The sequence below is a fragment of the Oryctolagus cuniculus genome, chromosome 4 (genome assembly GCF_051225735.1).
Source record: "Oryctolagus cuniculus isolate XC-2025 breed Fujian yellow rabbit chromosome 4, ASM5122573v1, whole genome shotgun sequence".
NCBI classification, from domain to species: domain Eukaryota; kingdom Metazoa; phylum Chordata; class Mammalia; order Lagomorpha; family Leporidae; genus Oryctolagus; species Oryctolagus cuniculus.
In genome coordinates, this window is record NC_142870.1 from 1688608 (window position 1) to 1714362 (window position 25755).

Below are 25755 nucleotides of genomic sequence, written 5' to 3' on the forward strand. Positions count from 1 at the left end.
CTGCCGCCCACATGGGCACCCCAGATTGAGTTCTGGCTCCGGGCTTTGGCTTGGGGAGTGAACCAGCAGATGGAAGATCTCCGTCACTCTGCCTTTCTAATAAATAAATAAATCTTTAAAAAAAAGAGAGAGAGAGAGAGAGAGAGAGTACTAACACGCTCTCCCTGTGTTGTTATTCCATCGAGGTGACCGACCCGTGGCAAGGCGTGGGCTCTCAGGGTCTCGAGATGAGCAGCCAGTGCTGTCCAGCGGAGGCCTGGCTGTCGGTGGGCGGGACTGAGGGTGACGCCCACACCCTGTCCCCCTTCTCTGCCATTTTCTAGAATAATCTATGAGGAGGAGACGGTCGCAGCAGAGAACATGATGTTGCAGCTTGTTTGCTCTTTATTTTTATAAAGAGCAAGAATTTACTGATTTGAAGAGGGAGCCCAAAGCCCACCCACAGGACCTGTGACCCCTCCAGAGCCTCTGACGCTGTCCCAGCATCCCACTGTGCTTCTCACATTTCCTGTGTGTTCTGCATCCCTTGAATTTAAAAAAATTATTTTTTCTATTTTCAGATGTATTTTTCCTATTTATATTATTTTAAAACAGTTTTATTTTTTTTACTTGTTGAGAGACAGAGAGAGATGGGTTCACTCCCTAAATACCTGCTGCTGCCAGGGCTGAGCTGGGGCCGGGCCAGGCTTGACGCCGGGAGCGGGATCTCCACCGGGCCTCCCTTGTGTGGGAGGCAGGACCCGAGAGCTTGAACCATCGCTGCTGCCTCCCAGCATCTGCGTGGTAGGAAGCTGGAATCAGGCGACGGAGCCAGGCCGCACCCACTCCCACCCCAGTGCTCCCACGGGGATGTGTTAACTGCCCCCACCCCCTGACATCCTGTTTCCCACCTGAGGGCACCCTGGACCCGTGCTCTGCAGCCCACCAGGCCCCGGGACAGGCGTGTGACACGTGTGATGCTTCTTGCCTGCTTCTTCGCTTGACTTCTCTTGGGCTTGGTGCTTTCCCGTCTGCCTCTGCTGGCAGCGGCAGAGAGCCTGGGGCCTCCTCTGCTCCACCTGGGCCGGGCCCTGCCCCTCCCCCTCCCAGAGCCTGGGTCCTGGCGGGCTGTCTGCGGCACATCTCCCCGCCTGTGCGCTGTGCCCTGCTTGGCCTCCATGCTGGGTGGATGCCGTCACATGCCCGCTGCTGCTTCCAGTTCTCCTGGCCCCCTGAGCCACTGCCTGGACCCTGGCACCTTGCTTGGGCCTGCTTGGGGTCTCCTGTCCGAGTGGCTCAGTCTCCCAGGCTCAGGGCTCATGTGTAAATCCACGGACCCAGCTCCTGCCCACTGCCCTCCTTGACAGGCTGGGAGTCCCCCGGTGCCGCCATTGGCCCCGTCCCCACTGCCCACAGGAGCGCACCCCGTCGGCCCCATGTGGGGCAACCCGCCACACGTCACCCCGCCCCCTCGGAGGAACTGGCTGAGAACAGGAAGCGCAGACCTCACGGTGGGGCCGCTGTGTCCCAGCCCCGACCACAGAGCCAGCCTGCTGAACGGCCGGCGAAGCCACCTCCAGCCCTGCCGGGACGCACGGAGCCGAGGGTGAGTGCAGGGCCCCTCCGTGTCAGGGGGGCTGGAAGAGGGGAGTACCCCATCCCTGGCTTCGTCCCGGGGCAGCTGCTCTCTTTCCCAAAGGAAGCCCCTCTAGGACCTGGAGTGGCCCCGGCGGCCGTGTCTGTGGCCCTGGCCGGGGCTGACCAGCAGCAGGGGGTCCCAGCCGTCTGCTCTGGGCACCCCTTTCTCCAAGACCCAGCGAGAGGAGGGGCAGAGCCACAGGGAGCACCGGCCGGGGAGCACATGGGAGCACGTGCCAGGGCCTCCGGTTCCAGGGTGAAGGTCAGGGGCCCCAAGGATACGGGGGCCCCGAGGCCCAGCACACCAGGGGGAGGCTCAGGCAGAGGGTTTGCAAGCCCCCCAGGCTGGGGGATGCTGGGTAAGGGTGTGGCCATCAGCACTGGGGCCTGAGGCCTTTCCCCCTAGCGGCTGCGCCGCCTCTCCCAGCCAGAGTCAGCGCCCTGCTGTCTGCGTGTCCCCACCACCAGCTGTGGCGTGTGTGTGTGTCCGTGTGGTGTGTGTGTTGTAAGTGTGGTCTGTGGTGTGTGTGATGTGTGTGTCTGTGTGGTGTGTGTTATGGCACGTATGTGCATTTCTGTGTGGTATATGTGGGGTCTGTGGTATGGTGTGTGTCTTGTGATATGTGTGTGTCATGTATGGTGTGGGTGATGTGTGTGTGTCTGGTATGTGTGATGTGTGCTGTCTGTGTGGTGTGTGTGATGTGTATGTGTCTGTGTGATGTGTGCTGTCTGTGTGGTGCGTGTTATATGTGTGTGTCTGTGTGATGTGTGCTATCTGTGTGGTGTGTGTGATATGTGCCTGGCTGTGTGTCTATGTGATGTGTGTGTGTCTGGTGTATGTGATGTGTGCCTGTCTGTGTGGTGCATGTGATGTGTGCTGTGTGGTGCATGTGATGTGTACTGTCTATGTGGTGCGTGTTATGTGTGTGTGTCTGTGTGATGTGTGCTGTCTGTGTGGTGTGTGCGATGTGTATGTGTCTGTGAGATGTGTGCTGTCTGTGTGGTGTGTGTGATATGTGCCTGGCTGTGTGTCTGTGTGATGTGTGTGTGTCTGGTGTATGTGATGTGTGCCTGTGTGTGGTGTGTGTGATGTGTGTGGTGTGTGTGATATGTGCCTGGCTGTGTGTGGTGTGTGATATGTGCCTGTGTGTGGTATGTGTGATGTGTGTGTTTCTGTGTGATGTGTGTGTGTCTGGTGTATGTGATGTGTGCCTGTGTGTGTGTGATGTGTGTGTCTGTGTGATGTGTGCTGTCTGTGTTGTGCATGTGATGTGTGCCTGTGTGTGGTGTGTGTGATTTGTGTTGTCTGTGTGGTGTGTGTGATGTGTGTGTCTGTGTGATGTGTGCTGTCTGTGTGGTGTGTGTGTGATGTGTGCCTGTCTGTGTGGTGTGTGTGTCTGTGTGATGTGTGTGTTTCCGGTGTATGTGTTGTGTGCCTGTGTGTGGTGTGTGTAATATGTGCCTGGCTGTGTGGTGTGTGTTATGTATGTGTCTGTGTGATGTGTGTTGTCTGTGTGATGTGTGTGTGTCTGGTGTATGTGATGTGTGCCTTGTGTGGTATGTGATGTGTGTGTCTGTGTGATGTGTGCTGTCTGTGTGATGTGTGTGTGTCTGGTGTATGTGATGTGTGCCTTGTGTGGTGTGTGATGTGTGTGTCTGTGTGATGTGTGCTGTCTGTGTGATGTGTGTGTGTCTGGTGTATGTGATGTGTGCCTGTGTGTGGTGTGTGTGATGTGTGTGTTTGCATGATGTGTGTTGTCTGTGTGATGTGTGTGTGTCTGGTGTATGTGATGTGTGCCTGTGTGTGGTGTGTGTGATGTATGTGTGTCTGTGTGATGTGTGCTATCTGTATGGTGTGTGTGATGTGTGCTTGTGGGTGGTGTGTGTGATGTGTGTATCTGTGTGATGTGTGCTGTCTGTGTGGTATGTGTGATGTGTGTATCTGTGTGACGTGTGCTGTCTGTGTGGTGTGTGTGTGATGTGTGCCTATCTGTGTGGTGTGTGTGTCTGTGTGATGTGTGCTGTCTGTGTGATGTGTGTGTGTCTGGTGTATGTGATGTGTGCCTGTGTGGTGTGTGTGATGTGTGTGCTGTGTGATGTGTGTGTCTGTGTGGTGTGTGTGATGTGTGTATCTGTGTGATGTGTGCTGTCTGTGTGGTGTGTGTGATGTGTGTATCTGTGTGATGTGTGCTGTCTGTGTGGTGTGTGTGTGATGTGTGCCTATCTGTGTGGTGTGTGTGTCTGTGTGATGTGTGTGTGTCTGGTGTATGTGATGTGTGCCTGTGTGTGGTGTGTGTGATGTGTGTGTCTGTGTGATGTGTGTGTCTGTGTGATGTGCGTGTGTCTGGTGTATGTGATATGTGCCTGTGTGTGGTGTGTGTGATGTGTGCTGTCTGTGTGATGTGTGTGTGTCTGGTGTATGTGATGTGTGCCTGTGTGTGGTGTGTGTGATGTGTGTGTCTGTGTGATGTGTGTGTGTCTGGTGTATGTGATATGTGCCTGTGTGTGGTGTGTGTGATGTGTGTGTCTGTGTGATGTGTGTGTGTCTGGTGTATGTGATGTGTGCCTGTGTGGTGTGTGTGATGTGTGTGCTGTGTGATGTGTGTGTCTGTGTGGTGTGTGTGCAGTGCAGTCCCCTGGAGGCAGCCGTCACTGCTCTGGCCCAGTGGGTGGTGCTATTTTGTGAGCAGGTGCTACGTGTGATGCTGCCCCCCACAGCCCGGGCTCAGCGCCCCCGCCTCACCTCACCCATGACCAGGCCTCTGGGGGCCGTCCCAAGGTCTCTGGCAGGTGGGGGAGGGTTGAAAGGATCCCAGGGACCCTGCAGTCTGGGGCTAGCTCCCACTCCCCCTTTCATCCTGCCTGAGCTGGCCCTGCCCAGACAACCAGCACCCCTGGCTCTCCCGGCTGGTGGCCCCACCTCGCAGGTGTCGTTTACGTGGAAGACGCCAGCATTCGGGGCTGGGGGGAGGGACACACTGCAGTTGTCACCCGGACATTTCATGGAGGCAGAGACCCCCGGACAGGAAGCTGTGCCATCCATGGGTCTACCTGCACCCCATCTGGAAGGCGTAGTTGGCCAGGCCTCCTGGGACGCAATGTCCCCATCTGTGAAGAGTGAGGGGCAGGCTGGCCCGTTGTGTATGGCCCAGTTGCCCCATAAGCAAAGACAAAGCTCAGAGCTCACTTCCCGGGGCGGAACCTGGCTAGGCCCTGGCGGGACGCACAGGTGATAGCCTGGGTGGGCAGCCTGGAGCCGGGCGGCCCCGGGTGACAGGGCCCTGCCTCCCTGGGCACCTGTCCCTGAGGCTGTGCAGGAGCCACGGTTCTGCCCGGGGCCAGGGCCCGGTGTCCAGCCCCCACTTGCGGATGGGGTGCCAGCCGCTGCAGAGGGTTGAGTGGCACACATGTCCCTGCTGTGGGCACAGCCAGACCACTGAGGAGCCCCATCTTGGGGTGCCCCCTCCCAGGCTCTGGGCGGTCTCAGGTGACGCCCGGGTGCGAACTGCATCCACTCTCTGTTTCCCTGGGCCAAGCTGTCCTGAACTGGGAGCGCTGCCCTCTCTCCCACCCTGGGCCTGAGGCTTGGAGGCTGTGGGTGAGACCCGCTTTACAGGAGGTATACTCCCCGTCCTGGTCGGGCCCTGTGCTCCGGGAGACCCGTTCACTGACTGCTGTCACTCACAGCGGTCGCTGGGCCCAGGCCCAGTCTTGACACGTGGGCCTTGCATGCAGCTGGCCTGGAGGGAGTTCTCGTCTGGCTGCACCTGCCCATGTCCCAGAACCAGATCCTTGTCCCGTCTTCCTGCACGTGTGGGGGCCAGCGCAGCTCAGGCCAGGCCAGAGCCCCCTACAGCCAGCCCCAGTCTCCAAACCTTCTCCCGAGGCAGGGCTGGCTGCTGATGGGACGGGGTACAGTCCACTCCAGTGAGTGAGCCTGAGGTGAAAAAGCCAACCCTGGAGGGCAGAGCCAGGCATGGCCAGGCCACCTCTGAGCTGGCCCAGCACGTGCAGGCCCTGCTGCCCGCCTGCTCTCTGCTGGGAAGGCAGGTGTCCATCCACTCACCTGCCACTATGAGGTCGAGCTGGCCTGAGCCACTGTTCACCCCTGCATAGGATTCCACTGGGTGAGACTTTTCCATGGGGTGGCCACACAAGGCCTGTGGCTGTGTGGCTGGTCACAGGTGGCACACGTGGCCTCAGCAAGCTGACATCTCCACGTCTGAGTGACAGGCTATGTTTCTGCTTTGGGCCATCACTGGTTTGAAGCCCTGGGCTTCTCCCGTGGGTGTGTGCCGCCTTAGCTCTCCTTAGAGATGACTGCCCCCTTGGCACAAGGCACAAGTTGTTCCTCTACACCGCTTCTGTGCGAGCTGTCTGCTCTCGCAGTCCCTCCTCTGCGTGGTCCCCGAGACAATGGCAGCCTCTCCCCGCTTCCCAGGCCACAGCCGGGGCGCCGGGGCCTCGGCAGGCACGAAGCTTTTCCCTGTCTTGGATGGAGAACGTGGCATCTCCTAGTGGAGTGTTTTAAATGTATAATTAGGTCTATGTAATGAGGGGAGGGGTCTCATGTTACCCCACTTGGCCAGAAACGGGGGCCCTGGTACCTTCTGCCGCTGGACTTCCCCGACAGCAGAGCCAACAGCACGACTGCGCGCCCTGGGCCCGGGGGTGGAGGTTCCGGGAGCAGTCGGCCGAGCGCGCCCAGGCCTCCGGCCTCTGCGTGCTTGTGCACTGCCCTTTGTCCCCGGCTCTGTCTGGAGCACCCATGACCGGCGGAACGCTGCTGCATCCCGACTCCGGCTTCAGACTGCAGTTGCTGCCCACCTCCCACTCCCAGGAAGCGCCTGCTCTGGGGGCCGGAGGCTGCCCTGAGCCCTGTGAGCCCTGTGCTCCCGGTGAGTGGGGGCTCTGGCTTCCTCCCCACAGGCACCGCTGCCGCAGTGGCTGCGCCCTGGCGTCTCTGCCCTGGGGCAGTCAGGGTCAGCTCTGATGCAAAGCTCCGGTGCGCCTGGGGGCCTCGGTTCCCCAAGAGGCCCCGGAGGGTTTTGCAACTTTGCAAACCTCCTCCCCACAGGGAGCCGTCCCCGCACCCACGCCCTGCGCTGCTCTCGGCCTGCAATTTCCGATCTCTCTGTGTTTCCTCTTTGCTCTCTTCTATGTGTCCTGCTTCTCCCGTGAACATATGTGTTCTGTGTTCCCTCCAACACCACAGTCCTTGCCGGCCGTGAGAGGGGTCAGCACTCGGCCCCCATGCTGTTCCAGGCAAGGGCGACCCAGGTGCTGCCGCGAGGGGACCTGGGGACACGGCCCGTCCTGAGTCTGTGCCAGGCAGGGACTTCCCTGGTGAGCAAGCCGAGGTCAAGAGCGACTCTGACCCCAGGTGCTGGGAGATGGGGGGCCTCACTGGGGGTTTGGTGCCTGAGTCTGGGGCCTGCCTCTGGCTCAGGGCCTCCCCGTTTTCCTGCACCCCTATCCCCCAGCGGGGGCCTGTGTGCCAGCACTGATGCTGCCCCACAGATGCGTGCTCTCTGCGCAGCAGGCGCCGGTCCTGCGGTCCCCTCCTGCCACAGAGGAAACCAAGGCAGAGTGGCAGAGGGGCCCGAGCCTCTGAGGCCGGTGCCGGCTGCTGGGAGGGGCGTGCTGCTTCCCTCTCTCTGTGTTCTCACGCAGCGGGAGGGCTGGTGCCAGGGCTGGAGCTCAGCCCTCCCCCACCCCCAAGCCCCATGTCCCTCCCGGAGCCTGGCTCTCGTCCATCGCCCTGTGAGGTCTCCGAGGCACCGTTCGTCTGGGCTCCGCTGAGGGAGCAGGGGCGGGGCCCGGTGCCTGCCAGCAGCCCCTGAGCCCCGAGCCTGGACAGGGCCAGGGCCAGGTGATGCATGGCGGTGCCCACTTGGTGCTCCAGTGAGGGGCTGCACGAGAGGAGAGGGAACAGCTCCCCACCGCTCAGCTTCCTGTGGTCAAGGTCAGAGCACTGTGGTCTGTGTGGGTCTTGCTGGAACCCAGCTGGGCTGGCCTGGGGTGCACAGGTGCAGCCGGCGCCCAGGTCGGCGTCCAGCTATGCTCAGAGGCCTCAGTTCCCCCACACAGAGATTCCAGGGGGTTCCCGGAGTTTCAGGGGTGCGGTGGCGGGGGGAGGGGGTGCCCAGCCCGTATCCATAGTGCAAAGTGGTGGTGGTGTCGGCTCCCCCCGCGGGGCCATGAGCGTGATGGGGACCCCTGGGAGGGGCTGCTCCCTACCCTCCCCTGGAGCAGCCCCCGTCGCGGAAGGAGTGGCTGTCTTGAGGCCCACTGGACCCTGTGCCCGGGGGGTGGGGGGAGAGCGGCGTCCAGGTCCCAGGAAGAGATGCGGGGCCTCCACGTCAGCCAAGGGGGTGACCGTGGGATCTGGATGGACGGGCGGGAGCAGCTCCCGCTGCCTCGGCCTGAGCCCTGCCGCAGGGCTAGAGAGAGACACGGGGGGTTCCCGGGGCCGGGCGGGCTCCATGGGAACCCAAACCTCCTCTTCCGCCCACTGCTGCACCCGGGAAGCCAGCCAGGGCACAGGTTCTGCATTTGCCCTCGCGGGAAGGATCAGGGATTTGTTCTGACGTCTCTGGCCCTGGTGGCCATCTTTCTGTTTGTTTGTTTGTTTGTTTTTTGACAGGCAGAGTTAGACAGTGAGAGAGAGAGAGAGAGAGAGAGAGAGAGAGAGAGAGAGAGAAAGAGAGAAAGGTCTTCCTTTTGCCATTGGTTCACCCCCCCCCCCAAGTGGCCGCTGCAGCCAGTGCATTGCAGCCAGCGCACCGCGCTGATCTGAAGCCAGGAGCCAGGTGCTTCTCCTGGTCTCCCATGGGGTGCAGGGCACAAAGACCTGGGCCATCCTCCACTGCACTCCCTGGCCACAGCAGAGAGCTGGCCTGGAAGAGGGGCAACCGGGACAGAATCCGGCGCCCCGACCAGGACTAGAACCCGGGATGCCAGCGCCCCAGGCGGAGGATTAGCCTAGTGAGCCGCGGCGCCGGCTGGTCATCTTTCTGGATGTATGGGGCGGGGGTGGGAGCAGCCACCTCCAGACAGACAGAACACCGGCTGGGCAGGGCCTCTGAGCTGTGGGGCCCACGGGGATTCGGGAGCGAGGGTGATGGCAGGACCCACTGGCCACAGCACAGATGGGCCTGGGCTGGGCTCTGTGCCCACGGAGCCCTGAGCCCCCTGTGACCCTGCCGGCCCCTCTGTGAAGGCAGCAAGGGGGAGCAGGCTCCACAGCCTCAGAGCCCCACCTTGTGCGGCTGGGGGTGGTGTGATGACACTCAGTCCTGGGCTGGGTGCCTCTTCCTGCCTGCTGGGGCACCCTCTCCCTGCTGCCGGCAGACAAAGCCACAGCCAGCTGCAGGGCCCACGCTCCCAGGGCGCCGGACCAGGGGGCCCTCCCCACCCAGGGACCCCCGCAGAAGCCTGCCCCAGGCTACTCTGCGCACTTCCAGGGGAGGGCGGGAGGGTCCTGCCCCAGGCACTGCCCGGCCTTGCTCACCCAGCCCTGCCACCTGCTGAGCCCCGTTCCCAACCCAGTGCCCATCACCAAGGATGGGGGCGCACCAGGCACGGCTCTGCCCTCAGCAGAGTGGGGCACCCCACTGTGTACATATATGCATATGTTTGTGACATGCATGCATGTGTGTGCTTTTGCACAAGTGTGTGGATGTGTATGTATGTACTGAGTGTGGTGTGTACAGTGTATGGTGAGTGATAGGGTCCTCTGTCGGCTGTTCCTGGACCCTGATCACCTGAGCAGGGGTGCAGCCCACTGTCTCACCCCTGCACAGGGACTCACCTGTGTGCCCTACCTGATTCTCAGGCCCCAGGTCAGCAGGGAGGGGCTCTGGGGGTGGTCAGCCCCCAGTGTCTGAGCTGAGGCCCTGTCACCAAGACCCCGGCACCCCTTCTCCCCACAGGACATGCTGGGCTGGCGCCCCCTGCTGCTTGCCCTGGCGGGGCTGCTCTCCCTGGGGTCTGGTGAGTTCTGCCGGGGAAGACCAGGGTTTGCCTTGGCCTGCGTGGACGCTCCCGGTCATCTCAGGCTGGGGGCTGACGCGGACCCCCTGGGGCTGCAGACACTGGTCTCGCCTCGCCCCACCCCTCGTGGCCTCTCTGACCCTCCTCCTCCACTTGCCTCCACGTGGCTCTGCCAGGGTGGGGCTGGGCACCCTCACCGGCCTGTCTGTCCTCCAGGTCACCCTCACCTGTGTTCTCTGTCCCCCGGGGCACCCTCACCAGCCTGCCTGTCCCCCAGGTCACCCTCACCTGTGTTCTCTGTCCCCCGGGGCACCCTCACCGGCCTGCCTGTCCCCCAGGTCACCCTCACCTGTGTTCTCTGTCCCCCGGGGCACCCTCACCGGCCTGCCTGTCCCCCAGGTCACCCTCACCTGTGTTCTCTGTCCCCCGGGGCACCCTCACCGGCCTGCCTGTCCCCCAGGTCACCCTCACCTGTGTTCTCTGTCCCCCGGGGCACCCTCACCGGCCTGCCTGTCCCCCAGGTCACCCTCACCTGTGTTCTCTGTCCCCTGGGGCACCCTCACCGGCCTGCCTGTCCCCCAGGTCACCCTCACCTGTGTTCTCTGTCCCCCGGCGAACCCTCACTGCCTATCTGTTCCCTCAGTCCTTTCGCAGGAGTGCACCAAGTACAAGGTCAGCAACTGCCGGGACTGCATCCAGTCGGGGCCTGGCTGTGCCTGGTGCCAGAAGCTGGTAAGAGCTGCGTGGCTGCCGTGGCCACCGGGGATTCCTCATGGCTGAGCAGTCGTCCCGTCCCCTGGGCAGGGCCCTTCCCCAGCCTCTGAAACCTGAGTTCCAGGAGGGCGCCCCCCACCCATGTCCGCAGGGGAGCAGGAGCAGCCCAGGGCTGCGAGGATTGTTTGGGAGAGGCAGAGACGGACGGCGCTGCAGCCGCCCCCAAGCCTGGCATGAGCCACTCAGGGGCCTCCCGGACACTCAGGCGGCCACCTGCAGAGAGTGAGCCACGCCCAGAGACCCCAGAGAGCTCCGGGGGCAGCCCCAGTGCCCAGGGAGGGAAGGACACTGCGGGGGATCGCAGAGGGTGCCCACGTGGGGCCTTAGCCCCGTCCCTCAGCGTTTCCTGTGTTTCTCAGGCGACTCCCCCTGAAGAAGATACCCAGGCACAGGGGAAGACAGCAGGGGGCGGCCTCCCCGAGCCACAGCCCCGGGTGCACCCAGCCCCTGGAGCAGAGGGCTCCTCCCGGGGGGACCCCAGATCCTGACAGTATCCCCCTCCCTGGAGGGGCACTGGATCCTGCTCACACCATCTTCCTCAGGGTTGCCAAGGCTCTGACCGTGCAGGCCCATGTGGAGACACGGGCACGTGCTCATATACACACACGTGCATTCACACACATGTGCACACACGTGCGGGCCTATATGTTCATACATGCATGTGTATGCGTGCACACATGATCACAATGCATATACATGCACGTGCGCGATGCACATACATGCACACACGCATACATTTCCCAACCACTGAGTGTGGTATGCAGGCATGAGGCCAGGGCCTGGCGAGCAAGACTTCAGGTGCAAACCTCACCCATGCGGTTTGATAAACACGCGTGTTTACATTTGATAACCACATGTATCAAAATCAGGAGATTTTGCCTTGGTCGGAGGCCGCCAGCCACCTCAGCAGGCTTTGTCCAGGCTGATGTAACCCCGGGTCACGCACTGTGCACGCAGACCTCCCGACTGTCGGGAGGGCTCCTCGGTCACCACTGTCCCCTGCGCCCTTGGCGGTGTGGGTGCTGCCGAGTGGCCCTGGTTGGCTCTGTCCCTCCAGCGTCTCGTCCGGCTGCACCCTAGCAGGAGCTCCACGCTGGGACGGCACACTCAGCCTCTGTCCCCACACTTGGGATGGGGAGCACCCACGGGGCTGCCAGGCTCTGAGGGTGACGTCGCTGGGGAGACCCCCGAGGCTGCAAACCTGCTTCCCCCACCCAGCACCACCCACAGGCCCGGCCTGCCCCAGGGGACACAGGCTCCTCAACTGCCTCTCAGGTCAAGAAGGCGCTGGCCCCCTCCTGACCACGTCCCGTGCGTCTGGGTGGGCCCACAGGCTCAGCGCTGAGTGTGACCAGCGGCTTGCAGTCCTGCCTCTCATTCTTCATCATGGTGCCCTCACTGCTTCCCTCTGGCCACTGGCAGCCCCCCGATCTGGCCCTGTGTCCTTGGATACCAGGAACCCCCCTGAGCTGGCCTGTGTCCCGTGGACATCGGGAATCCCCTGAGCTGGCCTGTGTCCCGTGGACAGGTGTCTGTCATGTTTTTAGCTCTTCCTTGTTTTCTGGGATAACAAGATGCTCCAGGCCGGCCCTGTACCCCTCTGCCCTGGCCCTGGGGCCAGAGATCTCCCAGGGTCTGCTTCCTCTCTGAGAGAAGCCAGGCTGCCACCCCACCCAGCCCACCTGCTCCTTCCCTCGGGGGTTGGTGGGGGGAGAGTCACCACCAACCTGTGCAGGAGCTGTGCATGGGCGGTGCCTCTGTCCTCGCCACTGAGGAAGGTGGCCCAAGCCCAGCTGTCCTTAGCCAGGCTGGTGACCCTCCCCGTGCAGCCCTGGGCCTTTCACACGGACGGTTCCTGTGTTCCCGTGGGGACTACACTTCAGATGTCTTTGCCAATATTCTCGCTGGTTTCCTTCATTTCTTGACCATGTGAGTGTGGCTCCTGAAGCCACGAGGGTACCAAAAGCGTACTAGGATGTGGCATCCCGGCCTGGCCCATCTGCTGCTGTCCCTCACCCATGGCTCCTTCTGGGCGGCGTTCATCTGCTCATTCCAGGGCCCGGTGCCCGGACCTGCCGGTCAGAGTCTAGGGGACTTCTGCAGGGACAACGTGGCCAGGAGGAAAGTGCCCTGAACCCGGGACCCCCAAGCTTGTTTCTGAATTGCGGGAGCTGTGTGCTGGGGTTCCCCGCTGGGTTTGGTCTGGACTCCTATGGGGAAAGGTGCCCACCCTCTCTTCCCTCCGGGGTCTTGGGTGTTGACAAGGAGGGGCCTAGGCCCCCAGGACCAGCAACCTCCTGCAGCCTCCCGCCTGCCCCTCCCCAGAACTTCACAGCGCCGGGGGAGCCCGACTCCATCCGCTGCGACACCCGGGATCAGCTGCGGGCAAAGGGCTGTGAGCTGGACAACATCGTGGACCCCAGGAGCCTGGCCGAGCCCCAGGAGGAGCTGGACGGGGGCCGGAAGCAGCTGTCCCCACAGAGAGTGACGCTGTTCCTGAGACCAGGTGGGTCTGGAGATTACCCTGCCCCGGGTGTCAGGGCCAGCCAGCCGGGAGTGTCCAGGCTGGGCAAGGAGGTGGGCCAGGTGAGGCCCAAGGCTGCTGAACACCCGATGGCCAAAGTCTGAGCTGCAGGTGCCCTGGGCAGAGTCAAGGCTCTGATAAGTCGCGCAGCCAAGAAAGCCAAGGGACTGTTTTCTGTTTAAGAAATGAGACGCCTCTTGGCACCCATCTCCATGGGTCTGAGGCAGGGGCAGCTGAGCTGGGTCCGTTGCTGGGGGTGTGGCCTGGGGGTGTGGCCTCATCTGAGTGCCAGCTGGAGAGGACCCAGCCCCGCCCACTCCACGGTGCGGCAGTGCTACTCCCTCCCTCGGGCCCTGGGTCTGCCCTGCGTGAGACGCTGCCTGGGGTGGGCAGCAGTGGCTTCCTCGTGGCCAAACAGGCTGCCCTCCCACCGCCATGCCTCAGCCACTCTGCCTCTGTCGTCCTGCCTGTGGGGGTGAGACCTGGGGCTTCACCTGCACACCCCGCTTCCCGTTACTCTGGTGAATCACTGAGGCCCTTCCTTATAAGGAAAAGGGGCGGTCCTGGAGGCCAGGGCCTCCAGCTGCGTCACCCCCCTGCCCCGTGGGAGCACGCGTCCAGGGCTGTCCCGCGTGACGCTGAAACCAGAGTTGCCCAAATGGACAGCTTCAGAACACAGCCCCTGGGGTGCTCAGAGACTGGCCTGGGGAGGCAGCTGTGCTGGAGCAGACGTGTGTGTGTGTGTGTGTGTGTGTGTGTGTGAGCCCCGCTGCCCGGCCACAGTGACAGGTGAGGGTGAGGAGGGTGGGGATGGGGGGATCCAGGCGTGCCGCTCACGCCCCCGTCCGCGGACAGGCCAGGCGGCTGCGTTCAACGTGACGTTCCGGCGGGCCAAGGGCTACCCCATTGACCTGTACTACCTGATGGACCTCTCCTACTCCATGCTCGACGACCTCATCAACGTCAAGAAGCTGGGCGGAGACCTGCTCCGCGCCCTCAACGAGATCACCGAGTCCGGCCGTGTCGGTGAGGCCCTCCCCAGTCCGGACGGCACCTGCACCCTCTGGTCCCCAGGGCAGGAGACAGCAGGCTCCACGCACAGGCGCCCCTTGGGGCATCTGCCGAGCCAGGCCTGGGTCTGTGTCCCCAGGGACGGGGCTGGTCACTAGCCCCCGAGACTATGGATTCAGTCCAGCCCCTACTCCCTCATCCTCTTCTTCCTTCTCACCTGATTTTTGTCACATTTAAGAGGTCAAAGCCCCACTGTGCTGGTTATTAAGAACTAAAGACAGGTGAGATCAGGCACGTTCAGGGGCGTGGGGACAGCACCGTCATCCCAGCACCAGAGGGCACCAGGCAGACTCTGCCGGGCCGGCGTCTTGGTGCTTGGCTGGCACTGACGTGTATACACAGCGCGAGTCCCAGGTGTCGGGGTGGTTAAGGGGTGGGGCTGCTCACCCCTCCTCAGCCGCTCCTGGGAACAGTGCTGCCTCTGCTGGGCTCTCTGTATGTCAGGATGCACGGTCATAGTCCTATGTGTACAAGACCACATGTGCACACAAGACACATTCACACACTCACACCCACTCATGTACACGGTGGCACACACAGCCACAAGCACACACTCGTGCCACACATCTGCACAGCACACACTCACACCCACTCACGTGCACAGTGGCACACACAGCCACAAGCACCCGCCCGTCCCGCACGGTGCCACAGACTGGCTAGCCGGCAGCCTCCCGGTCTCGTGCCCGCCCCCTCAGGCTTCGGGTCCTTCGTGGACAAGACGGTGCTGCCCTTCGTCAACACGCACCCCGAGAAGCTGAGGAACCCCTGTCCCAACAAGGAGAAGGAGTGCCAGGCGCCCTTTGCCTTCCGGCACGTGCTGAAGCTGACCAGCAACTCCGAGCAGTTCCGGACCGAGGTTGGCAAGCAGCTGATCTCCGGGAACCTGGACGCCCCCGAGGGCGGGCTGGACGCCATGATGCAGGTCGCCGTGTGCCCGGTGAGGCTGCTGCCCCTGCTCCATCTCCAGAGGCCCCCAACTTGGGCGTCCCCCAGGGGCTGCAGGGCCACTGGCACAGGCTGGAGGGTCGACTGGGGCCTTGAGCCCATGGCACTGCCAGCCTAGGCATGGGGGGCGACCCCCACAGGCCCCATCAGCCCCCAGCCCCATGGGCAGGACGGGTAGGGAGGGAGGCAGGGCCCTGAGAAGCACCGCAGCCTCCGTGGTCACTCAGAGCTCGGACACAGCTTCTGAAACCCTAATGTGACCGTGCGTGGAGCAGGCCGCTGGCAGCCCAGGCCTGGGGGTCACCCGGGTAGACCCAGCCCCTTCCAGGCCTTTGCACACAGGTCCCTGCCGCTGTGTCCCAGGGCCATGGTTCTCCGGCCCAGTTTCCCTGGGGCACCGCCCACTTCCTAGCATGACACACTCCCAGTCCCCAGTGTGCCCTGGACACGCTGTCCACCCCCGTGCAGGGTCACGGCTACCCACGCGTGCTGCCATGCGACTCCTTCCAGGGCTGTCTGTCCCCTCAGGGACTCGGCTCCACGCGTGGCCTCCCGGGCCCGGGCTTTCGTACTTGGGAGCCGTGAGTGTGGCCTGGAGGTTCTCGGCCGTCCTCTCCCCAGCATCTGCTCCAGGTCTGAGCTGCCTGGGCTCGGTAACGCCTCTGTCTCAATTTAAATCTGGCCTCCAGCCCCCTGCCACGCCTCGAGTACTCCCAGGGGCTTCTCGAGGCTCCTCCTGGCGCTGGCCACTGCTCCCAGGAGGGGAGCAGGCACCGAGCCAGTCCTGAGGCTGCCCCGCCCCTCCCCAGCTGCCCTGCTGGGAACCTGAGGCAGGTAACCCAGGCCCTGTCCCTCTCAGGAGGAAATCGGCTGGCGCAATGTCACGCGGCTGCTGGTGTATGCCACCGACGACGGCTTCCACTTTGCTGGTGATGGGAAGCTGGGCGCCATCCTGACCCCCAATGACGGCCAATGCCACCTGGAGGGAAACATGTACCGGCGCAGCAACGAATTCGTGAGCCCCCCTTCCCTCCCTTCCCCACCCCTCCCCCAGCCCAGCCACGGGGAGGGGGGCACAGGGCCTGCAGAGAGCAGGGGACGGGGCGGGGTCACCCAGCCAGGGTCACACGGGAGGGGACAGGGCGGAGTCACACAGGAGGGGAGGGGGCAGGGTCACCCATGTGGGGGGGCACAGGAGAGGAGACAGGGCAGAGTCACACAGGAGGGGAGGGGGCAGGGTCACCCATGTGGGGGGGCACAGGAGAGGAGACAGGGCAGGGTCACACAGGAGGGGAGGGGGCGGGGTCACCCAGGCAGGGTCACACGGGAGGGGACGGGGCGGAGTCACACAGGAGGGGATGAGGCAGGGTCACCCATGGGGGGGCACAGGAGAGGAGACAGGGCAGGGTCACACAGGAGGGGAGGGGGCAGGGTCACCCATGTGGGGGGGGGGGCACAGGAGAGGAGACAGGGCAGGGTCACACAGGAGGGGACGGGGCGGGGTCACCCAGGCAGGGTCACAGGGGAGGGACAGGCAGGGTCCCCTACACTGGGCTACAGGGGAGGGGAACGGGGCTGACTCTGGGTGGGGTGAGCCTGTTATGCAGCAAATCCTCACTCCAGCTGAGGCTCTGTGGCCGAGAGGGTGCGGTGTCCCCCGTCCAGGGCAGTGACCGCCAGCCCAAGGGCCACCCCCTGCCAGGGGCTCGTCGCAGGCCCCGGCGACGTGAGCTGCGGTCTCCCGCAGGACTACCCGTCGGTGGGGCAGCTGGCGCACAAGCTGGCCGAGAACAACATCCAGCCCATCTTCGCTGTGACCAAGAAGATGGTGAAGACCTACGAGGTGCGGGGGCGGGGAGGCCTGGCCGAGCCGGCTCGCGGCTGCGGGGGCAGGGTCTCCGGGGTCCGCACTCCCGGGCCAGTGGCCCCGCTCTCACGGCTCTGGGTGGTCTCAGCGGCTGTGTCAGGCGGGCGGCCAGGAGAGACCAGCTCCACCCCTTGGAGTGTGGACAGCTCGCAACTCCCAGCAGTGAGCTGACAGCGGGCACGCGGCCGACTCCTCCAGGGGACGCCGCTCCTCCCCCGCTGCCCGCAGGCGTGCCCAGCTCTGAGGTGGCCTCCCAGGGCCGAGTCCTTCCTGGCCATGTGCAGGCCGTGGGCGGCCCAGGCCTGCTGCGAGAACCCCCATGACGGAAGTCTGCCCACAGAGAAGGCAGCACTGCTGCTCCCTGCCCGGAGGGCGCCCGCGGCACTCGGAGCTGGCGCAGCGCGTGGTCCCGGGGCCGGACGGCGACTCACGGGCGATGTGGAGCTCTTGCTTCTTGAAGTCCAGTGACCCTTCCCCCGAGTCAGCGGGCCCTGCCCTGCACCTCAAGTCCCTGATGCTACAACCAGCAGCCCAGGCCTTGAAAGGCAGAATGATGGGGGGGACGGGCAGGAAGAGAGAGAGAGAGAGAGGTCTTCCATCTTCTGGTTCACTCCTCAAATGGCAGCCAGGGCTGGGCCAGGCTGAAGCCAGGAGCCAGGAGCTCCATTAGGGTCTCCCACATGGGGAGCAGAGGCCCAAGGACTTGGTCCATCACCTGGTGCCTCCCAGGTGCGTTGTCTGGGAGCTGGACCTGAAACAGCAGCTAGGACTTAAACCAGCACTCACATATGGGATGCCAGCACTGCTAGCCGCCCCTCCCCCAGGCCGGTCCTCATCCGTGAGGGGCACTGGTCTCTGCCTGAGGGTGAGGCCAGGGTGCCTATGGAGGGGACTGCGGAGCTCACCGCTCTGAGTTCAGAGCGGCTGCCCCAAGCGCCAAATTATCCTCTGTGGACAAGGTTCAGGGGGTCCATGGCCGAGACATTGGGAGTAGGCAGTGGAGGCCAGGGGAGGTTGGGCTGTGTCCTCGTGAGCTCCGTGGAGGGCAGCGCACCCTACTCGGGGCTGGGAAGTGGCCGACCACCAGTTCAGTGCTTTGGGCAGACGAAGCAATTATACCTTCTTTGGTGCAGCACGGCAGGTGTGGAGAGAGGTCTGGCCTGGGGCCCATATGTGGGGCCAGCTGGACTGGCCTGCGAGCTGATTGTCACAGGGCTGGGTAACACAATCGCCACTCAAATCGAATCCCACAAACCCTCAGAACTTATCACTTCCTGATGGTCACCCTGAGCTGGGGCTATCCGCCTGTCCTCCCTCCCGGGGGTGAGAGGGCTCCAGCGGAGGTGGACACGCATGGCTGCCCAGTCCGGCGTCGTCCCCAGCTGAAAACCCCCCAGGAAGTCCGAGAGCCAGGCAGTGTGGACTTCCTTCTTCCCGGGAGCCAACAGCTGAGGGTGCTCAAGGCTCCCACGGCGGGGTGCTGACGGCGGCCCCCGCTCTCCTTGCCCGACAGAAACTCACGGAGATCATCCCCAAGTCGGCCGTCGGGGAGCTGTCTGAGGACTCCAGCAACGTGGTACAGCTCATCAAGGACGCCTACAGCGTGAGTCCGCCGCCCCTGGTGTCTGGCCAGCCTGTCCGTTCTCCTGCAGGCAGCACAGGGGTTGTGGGGGGAGCGCCCCTGGCCTCCCTCGGGGATCCGTCAGCCTCGGCACGCACTGGCCCAGCCACGGCCCACAGGCAGCTCCCTGCCCACTCATCGATGGTGCTGCCCCAAACCCCCGCTGGGCGCCCCCAGAAACACAGGCTGTAGACCCTCTGCCTTGGGCCTCATCTCTGCCGCCCCCAACCTGGCCGGCTGCAGCGGGGCTGCCCCTTTGGGGGCCATGGTCCCTGGTGGACACGGGACCACCTGGATCTGCAGTCCATCCCAGGAGCCCTGTGCCAGGCCAGGTGTCCTGAGGGCTCGGCAGGGCTCAGCCAGGAGCACCTCTAAACACCGCTGCTGCTGCATTAACTTAGGCCCCTGAGGGGACCCCCTTTGCTTCTCATGGCCTCTCGGGATCCCCCAAGCCCCGAGCAGGGGCCCTGTGCTCCAGGCGCTGCTTGGCGGGGTTGGGTCTTTAGGTGGAGGGCACGGGTGATGCCACTGTCATCAGCTCACCCCCCCGGCAGCACGTGCGGTGATCACTCCAGGCCATCCAGCCCCGTCCTGCGCTGGGCACTAGGGGCTCTGTGGGGAGGGAGGAGCTCTGGTGGGGCTCAGGGCCTGGGTCCGCGTTGGGCTCCTGTAGCTGGGCGGGACGGTGGAGTGGGCAGCCAGGCCATGCCCAGGGCGCCTTGCAGAGCTCTCAGAGCGTGCTCACTGGTGCAGGGGGCGGGAGGGGACAGCTCACCCCAGCGTGCCGCCCTCGCCCTCTGCCGCAGAAACTGTCGTCCCGGGTCTTCCTGGAGCACAGCGCCCTGCCTGACTCCCTGAGGGTCACCTACGACTCCTTCTGCAGTAAGGGGACGCTCCTGGGCCAGCGCAGAGGGGACTGTGACGACGTGCAGATCAACGTCCCGGTGAGCAGGCAAGGGGCTGTGGCTGAGCGGGCCAGGCACTCCTTGTGCAAGGGTGTGGCACGCGCCCCTCAGCCAGGCTCGGAGCCGACAGCGGTGGGGCAGACACGGGCGCTCACAGCCGCAGTTGCCAGGGTTTGCCTGGTTTTTCTTTGCTTGCTTCATTTTGTTTTCTGAGAAAAACACAAAGGCGTGGACCACACAGTGACCGGCGACAGGCCTCGAGTTATGGCCCCGGTATTTTAGGTTTAATTTTGTCACTCAGTTTCTCTGTCGCTGTGAAGTAACACTCACAGTGTTACTCGCGGGTCGCAAACGAGTTTCTGCCCAGAACTTCTCGGACTTGCTCTGGCTGCTTCTGCTCTCTGTGCCACCCCCGGGGCCGAGGGGCCGGCACTGCCGCCTGGGGGTGGGGCCCCGGTGCTCTCAGGCTGCGATTCACCCCTGCGCTTGGGGTCGGAATCTAACTCCCTGTCCAGCGTCTTCACCCGCTGGGCTTAGGGACGAGCTCTGTGGACAAGTTGTCCCCACACAGTGGCTCCAGATGCCTCTCCCTGCCTGTGTGATGGCGAGTGTTCCAAAGACACCGTCCCCAGTCAGGCACCGGAGGTCCTTGGTGCTGGCCTTGCTGTGTCTGCCAGCACAGAGCCTGGCTCCAGCTCGCCCCCGCCCTCTCACCCTGCTCCTCCCTGCAGGATCCACTTCCGCCCCCACCCTGGGCAAGCTTGTGCCCCCAGGGCCCAGCTTGGCCGGGGGCGGGAACAGGGTCAGGACACCCCCACCCCCCCATGCCCGGCCTGAGCCCTGCCCCTCCCCCTGCAGGTCACCTTCCAGGTGAAGGTCACGGCCTCCGAGTGCATCCAGGAGAAGTCGTTTGTCATCCGGGCCCTGGGCTTCACCGACACGGTGACGGTGCGGGTCCTCCCCCTGTGTGAGTGCCGGTGCCGGGACCAGAGCCAGGAGCGTGGCCTGTGCGGGGGCAAGGGCTCCATGGAGTGCGGCGTCTGCAGGTGAGGGGAGCGGGACCCTCGGCACGCAGCCCGCCTGGCGGCTCCACCCGCAGAAGGAAAACTTGGGCTTCCACGCACAGCACCCCCCACGCCCTCTCCTCTGACCCCCGAGCCAGGCCGTCGGCAGGCAATGCTGACCACGCTCCGCATTCTCTGGGCGCGGGGGCCCAAGGCAGGGCCGGCAGGGACACCCTTTCACCATAGGCAGGACCCATAGCAAGGCACAAGGAACCTCAGGGGTGGCTGTGGCCTTGCACTGGTCACTTTCTCCATCCAGCCTCTGTGTCCCTCCCCCACAACCCATTCTCTCTGACTTGGGGAACCCAGGAGTAGCAGGCCAGAGTGCTGGGGCACTACGGGGCGTGACACCCCACTTGGGGGGTAGGGGGTGGGCACAGTGGGCCCAGGCTTACATGGGTGGGCTGAGCACCTGGCCTTGACCCCCTGAGGGTCAAAAAGCCACACCCTCTGTCGCCATGGCCACTCTTCCTCCCTCTCCACGCTCGGGTCCTGAGCAGGGCCACGCCTGCAGGCATCCCAGGGTGGGTGTTTGCTGGGCTCCTACACATCCCCACGGCAGCGGTGACGACCGAGAGGCACGTGTCCAGCTACACCTGTCTCATTCAGCCCCTGGGGCCCCCAGGGTGGCCAAGCTGAGCCCACACCCCTTGGACAGCTTCACCTGCCACACCTGGAGAGGCCAGGAGCAGACAGCAGGGCGGCGGAGTGCCATCCTCGGTGCAGGGGTTGGGAGTGTCCTCCTGCCCGGCTCCGTGCCCGGAGGACTGGCCCACCCCAGGACCTCTCCCTCGGCCCACACCGCACCTTGCCAGGCTACACAGGCACCCTCACGCCCGCTCAGGCCTGCAGAAGGGGCCAGAGCCACAGCCGCCGGGCCTGCTGCTGGGCCAACCCCCTGTCGCACGACTGCTGTCTCCCCTCTGACTGCTCGCCCGGTCTCTGCCCCATTGGGCTGCTCTGTCCCTCACCCTCACCCGGCCCCCACCGTCCCCACACCTCCCCCCAGCAGCGCTGCAGCAGTGGTGTCTCTGAGACTGCCCTGGGCCTGCCTCAGTGGCCGCCTGCCTCTGCCGTCCCTGCCCCCACATCCTCTCAACCTCGCAGTCAGGGCTGGGGGGGGGGGCTGTGACACGGCTGCAGTGCTGCCCCAGGGCAGGCGACAGCGGGCAGGGGGCCACAGCGTGGCTGCAGGAGCGCCTCGGGCCAAGGTCACGCGTGCTCCTGCCCACGACGTCCTGGCACTTAGGAAGGGCAGACGCGGCGTGGAACAGCAGGTGTCTCGGCCACCGCTGAGTCCCTCCCTCCCCGCCAGGTGCGACGCCGGCTACACCGGGAAGAACTGTGAGTGCCAGACGCAGGGCAGGAGCAGCCAGGAGCTGGAGGGAAGCTGCCGGAAGGACAACAGCTCCATTGTCTGCTCAGGGCTGGGGGACTGCATCTGCGGGCAGTGCGTGTGCCACACCAGCGACAACCCCAACAAGCAGATCTTCGGGCGGTACTGCGAGTGCGACAACATGAACTGTGAGCGCTACGACGGCCAGGTCTGCGGTGGCAAAAGTGAGTGGCCCGGACTCAGGCCTCGCTTGCTTGTCCAGTGGGGGGGGGGGGGCAGACAGCGTGGGACACGGGGGGCAGACAGATGGACACGTGGGTGGTTAGGAGAGCCCTCCCCTGCCCAGAGGGTGGGTCTGTGAGGGGGAGGTGACCTCAGTGGGTGACCGTCAGGGCCCTGGGGAGGAACCATCATCCAGGTGGGCCTGTGGAGGTCCAGGCTAGCCAGGAAGTTGCTGGTGGGGCGAGGAGGACCTGGACCGTTGCTGCAGGAGGGGGGACAGACAGAGGCGGGGCAGTGGGAAGAGGCCGGGCGATGACCCAGCAGAGGGAGCAGCCAGCAGGGCAGCAGCGTCTCCAGGCCCCTGGGTCAAAGCAGTGGCCACTGCTGTCTCCAGAGAGGGGGTCCTGCTCCTGCGGCCAGTGCCATTGCAACGACGGCTTCGAGGGCTCGGCGTGCCAGTGCAAGAAGTCCACGGACGGCTGCCTGGATGCGCAGGGCGTGGAGTGCAGCGGCCGTGGACAGTGCCGTTGCAACGTGTGTGTGTGCAAGAAGGGGTACCAGCCGCCCATGTGCCAGGAGTGCCTGGGCTGCACCTCGCCCTGCGGCCAGTACATGTGAGTGTCACCCCACCCCTGGAGTGCTCGGCTGCGGCCCCACCTCTGTATGTGGGCAGGGGGCTCTCAGCAGGCCGTAGCGCCTGACCACCCCTGCCCCAGGTTTGACTGCACTGTGGGGCTGTCTCTCTGGGGGCCTCAGGCTTGGGCCCTCTCCTGGCCCCTTTGGCCAGGTGTCCCATTCCCTCCGCCCTCCACCCCAGCCTGGCTCTCGGTAGGCGCTGGCGTGGGCCCCATCTGACGTGCACACCTGAGCCCCTCCCCCTCCGCAGCTCCTGCATTGAGTGCCTGAAATTCGACAAGGGCCCCTTTGGGAAGAACTGCAGCACGCAGTGCAAAAACCTGCAGCTGGTGGACGTGGCCCTGCGGGGCAAGACGTGCAAGACGTGCAAGGAGCAAGACTCGGAGGGCTGCTGGATGGCCTTCACCCTGTGCCAGCGCCAAGGGATGGACAACTATGATGTCCACGTGGAGGACAGCCGAGGTGAGGCCGGCGGGCCTGTGACGAGAGCCACGGCCCCGGACCTCCCCACACGGGGGGGGGGGGGGCGCTGCAGAGGAGGGGTCTCTCGGTGGCGACGCGTGGACGCTGCTGGCCAGTCCACCTGTCCCACTCCTCCCACCCCCGTCAGTTCTCTGACCTGTGACGGGCACACTGGGGGACACCACACGGCTCAACCCCAGGTCAGCTGCCACCTGATATCGAGGGGCCAAGGCTTGGAGCCACGGCTGCCAGGCTGTCCCCCAGGACGATGGGAAAATCCAGGGGCCCAGACCGTGGGCGCTGCTGCGTCCCAGAGCGGATGGCCGCCTGTCCGTGCGGCTCCCAGTAACAGCTGCGGGCTTGGTGACCCCAGCCCTGTGTACTCGTGTTCGGGCCCCGTGTGCGGACTGCAGGAGCCCAGGGGAGGGTCCCTGAGGGCAGGAGAGGAGGATGACAGCACCAGGCCGGGGGGCGGGGGCCACGGTCATCACGGGGCCCCAGGAGTCCTGGCAGACGCCGGGGCCTACCAGGGGCCAGCGCTGGGTTTTCCACAGAACAGTGACAGATCCAAGTTCTGTTGGTATAACTCAGCAGGCAGCCGGGTGGACGCTGTCCTGTCAGGGCCGGGTGGACACTGACCTGTCAGAGGCCGGGTGGACGCTGTCCTGTCAGGGCCGGGTGGACGCTGTCCTGTCAGAGGCCGGGTGGACACTGTCCTGTCAGGGCCGGGTGGACGCTGTCCTGTCAGGGCCGGGTGGACACTGTCCTGTCAGGGCCGGGTGGACACTGTCCTGTCAGGGCCGGGTGGACGCTGACCTGTCAGAGGCCGGGTGGACACTGTCCTGTCAGGGCCGGGTGGACGCTGTCCTGTCAGGGCCGGGTGGACGCTGTCCTGTCAGAGGCCGGGTGGACACTGTCCTGTCAGGGCCGGGTGGACGCTGTCCTGTCAGGGCCGGGTGGACACTGACCTGTCAGAGGCCGGGTGGACACTGTCCTGTCAGGGCCGGGTGGACACTGTCCTGTCAGGGCCGGGTGGACACTGTCCTGTCAGAGGTTGGATGGACGCTGTCCTGTCAGGGCCGGGTGGACGCTGCCCTGTTAGGGCTGGGTGGACACTGTCCTGTCAGGTCTGGGTGGATGCTGTCCTGTCAGGGCCGGGTGGACACTGTCCTGTCAGGTCTGGGTGGACGCTGCCCTGTCAGGTCTGGGTGGATGCTGTCCTGTCAGGGCCGGGTGGACACTGTCCTGTCAGAGGTTGGATGGACGCTGTCCTGTCAGGGCCGGGTGGACGCTGTCCTGTCAGGGCCGGGTGGACGCCGTCCTATCAGGGCCAGGTGGACGCTGTCCTGTCAGGACCACGTAGGCAAATTCGTGCCAGGGTCAGGTGAATGAGAATGAGTGGTGACTGCCCTTTGGGAGGCTCTGGCTTGGTTGGCCTCCGCCCCCCTGAACAAAGGGTTCGCCAGGGCCTCCACCCGTCACTGGGATGTTCTTGTTTCCTGCGGGAGCCAGGGCTGGCTCCCTCCGTGCTCCACGGCTACGGTTCAGGACCGTGTCCTCACACCACTCGGCTCCTCCGTGTGCACCTGTGGCGCACCTGTGGGCACACCCTGGGGCCAGCAGGAAAGGGGGGGCTGACACTCTGTGTGGCCATTTCCTCCGCAGAGTGTGTGCAGGGCCCCAACATCGCCGCCATCGTCGGGGGCACCGTGGCGGGCGTTGTGCTCATCGGCGTCCTCCTGCTGGTCATCTGGAAGGCACTGACCCACCTGAGTGACCTCCGGGAGTACAGGCGCTTTGAGAAGGAGAAGCTCAAGTCCCAGTGGAACAATGTAAGTGGGCACCTCTGGGCGCAGGAGGCTGCAGGCGTGGTGCGCACCCTCCCCGCCCCCGGCACAGCCTCTGCTGCTGGGGACTAGCTTCGCTGCTGAGGCCGGAACCCACGAAAGCCACCCCACCTCGGCTCCTTCCCCAAAGCAACAGCGTCCGCGTCGACCTAGCACCTCCGAAGCTCTGCCCCTCAGCCTCCCCCCCAACAAGTCCGTGTGTGCTTTTCCCACCAGGATAACCCGCTTTTCAAGAGTGCCACCACCACGGTCATGAACCCGAAGTTTACCCAGAGTTAGGAGCACCTGGTGCCCGCGGGACATTGGACGCACCCGCTGGGACCCCTGCACCGCGGCTCCTGCACGCTGAGGCCATGGCGCTGCTCACGTCACCATTTAGCCCAAGTCCACCGTCCCCTTCCCCTTCACAGAGCCGGGGGGTGGCCTCCCCTTCTGGCCACAGTCTTCGAGAGAAACGTAGAACGGCACCGCTCAGTCATGGTGTGGATGCGTGTCTTCCTTGTGAAGGCAAGCAGTGCAGCCTAACCCGAGGTGGCGCGCGTTTATTTATACTTACACTTCTCAGGGTGGACATGTTCGAATCAGTTATGTGTGTAATAAAAAATGAATAAAACTTCCACACAGGCTGTACATGGGAGCTGAGCCCCGTGGCCCCCATGTCAGAGGTGGGCTCTGAGGGTGCAGCGCTCTGCTGGCCTCTCCCCCGCCCCTTCCCCACCTGCCGGCCCAAGCATGCGTGCTGGCCAGCTTTCCAGAAAGAACGCGGAAGCCCCGGCAGCGGGGGCTGCTGCTGAGCCTGCCGACCCTCGCCCCTCTTCTGCCACCTGTCAGGCACAGGCCTGCTCTTGGGAGAGAACTGTGGTGGGCAA

General features: G+C 64.2%; 1 protein-coding gene across 2 annotated transcripts; it reads left to right on the top strand.

Annotated features, from left to right (window-relative positions):
• The first annotated feature begins 1514 nt into the window (after positions 1 to 1514).
• Positions 1515 to 25503, top strand: ITGB2 (integrin subunit beta 2). Of its 2 annotated transcripts, none has more exons than XM_051839974.3 (16): positions 1515 to 1585; positions 9552 to 9612; positions 10256 to 10344; positions 12712 to 12892; positions 13766 to 13936; positions 14677 to 14918; positions 15786 to 15941; positions 16674 to 16769; positions 18307 to 18396; positions 19221 to 19358; positions 20178 to 20365; positions 21699 to 21943; positions 22336 to 22555; positions 22828 to 23039; positions 24705 to 24871; positions 25103 to 25503. In XM_051839974.3, the coding sequence occupies exons 2-16, from the start codon at positions 9555 to 9557 to the stop codon at positions 25163 to 25165; spliced, it is 2316 nt and encodes a 771-aa protein (XP_051695934.2). In that variant the 5' UTR covers positions 1515 to 1585; positions 9552 to 9554; the 3' UTR covers positions 25166 to 25503. The 2 variants fall into 2 exon arrangements, with proteins under 2 accessions (XP_051695934.2, XP_051695937.2); XM_051839977.3 differs by lacking the exon at positions 1515 to 1585 and adding an exon at positions 7372 to 7582.
• Positions 25504 to 25755: the final 252 nt, after the last annotated feature.

Excerpts from the sequence above, each read along its gene's own strand:
- ITGB2 (XM_051839974.3), top strand. The coding sequence starts at position 9,555 with ATGCTGGGCTGGCGCCCCCTGCTGCTTGCCCTGGCGGGGCTGCTCTCC. Across the intron at positions 21,944-22,335 it reads CCAGGTCTGCGGTGGCAAAA|AGAGGGGGTCCTGCTCCTGC; the intron begins GTGAGTGGCCCG and ends TGCTGTCTCCAG. Across the intron at positions 23,040-24,704 it reads CCACGTGGAGGACAGCCGAG|AGTGTGTGCAGGGCCCCAAC; the intron begins GTGAGGCCGGCG and ends TTTCCTCCGCAG.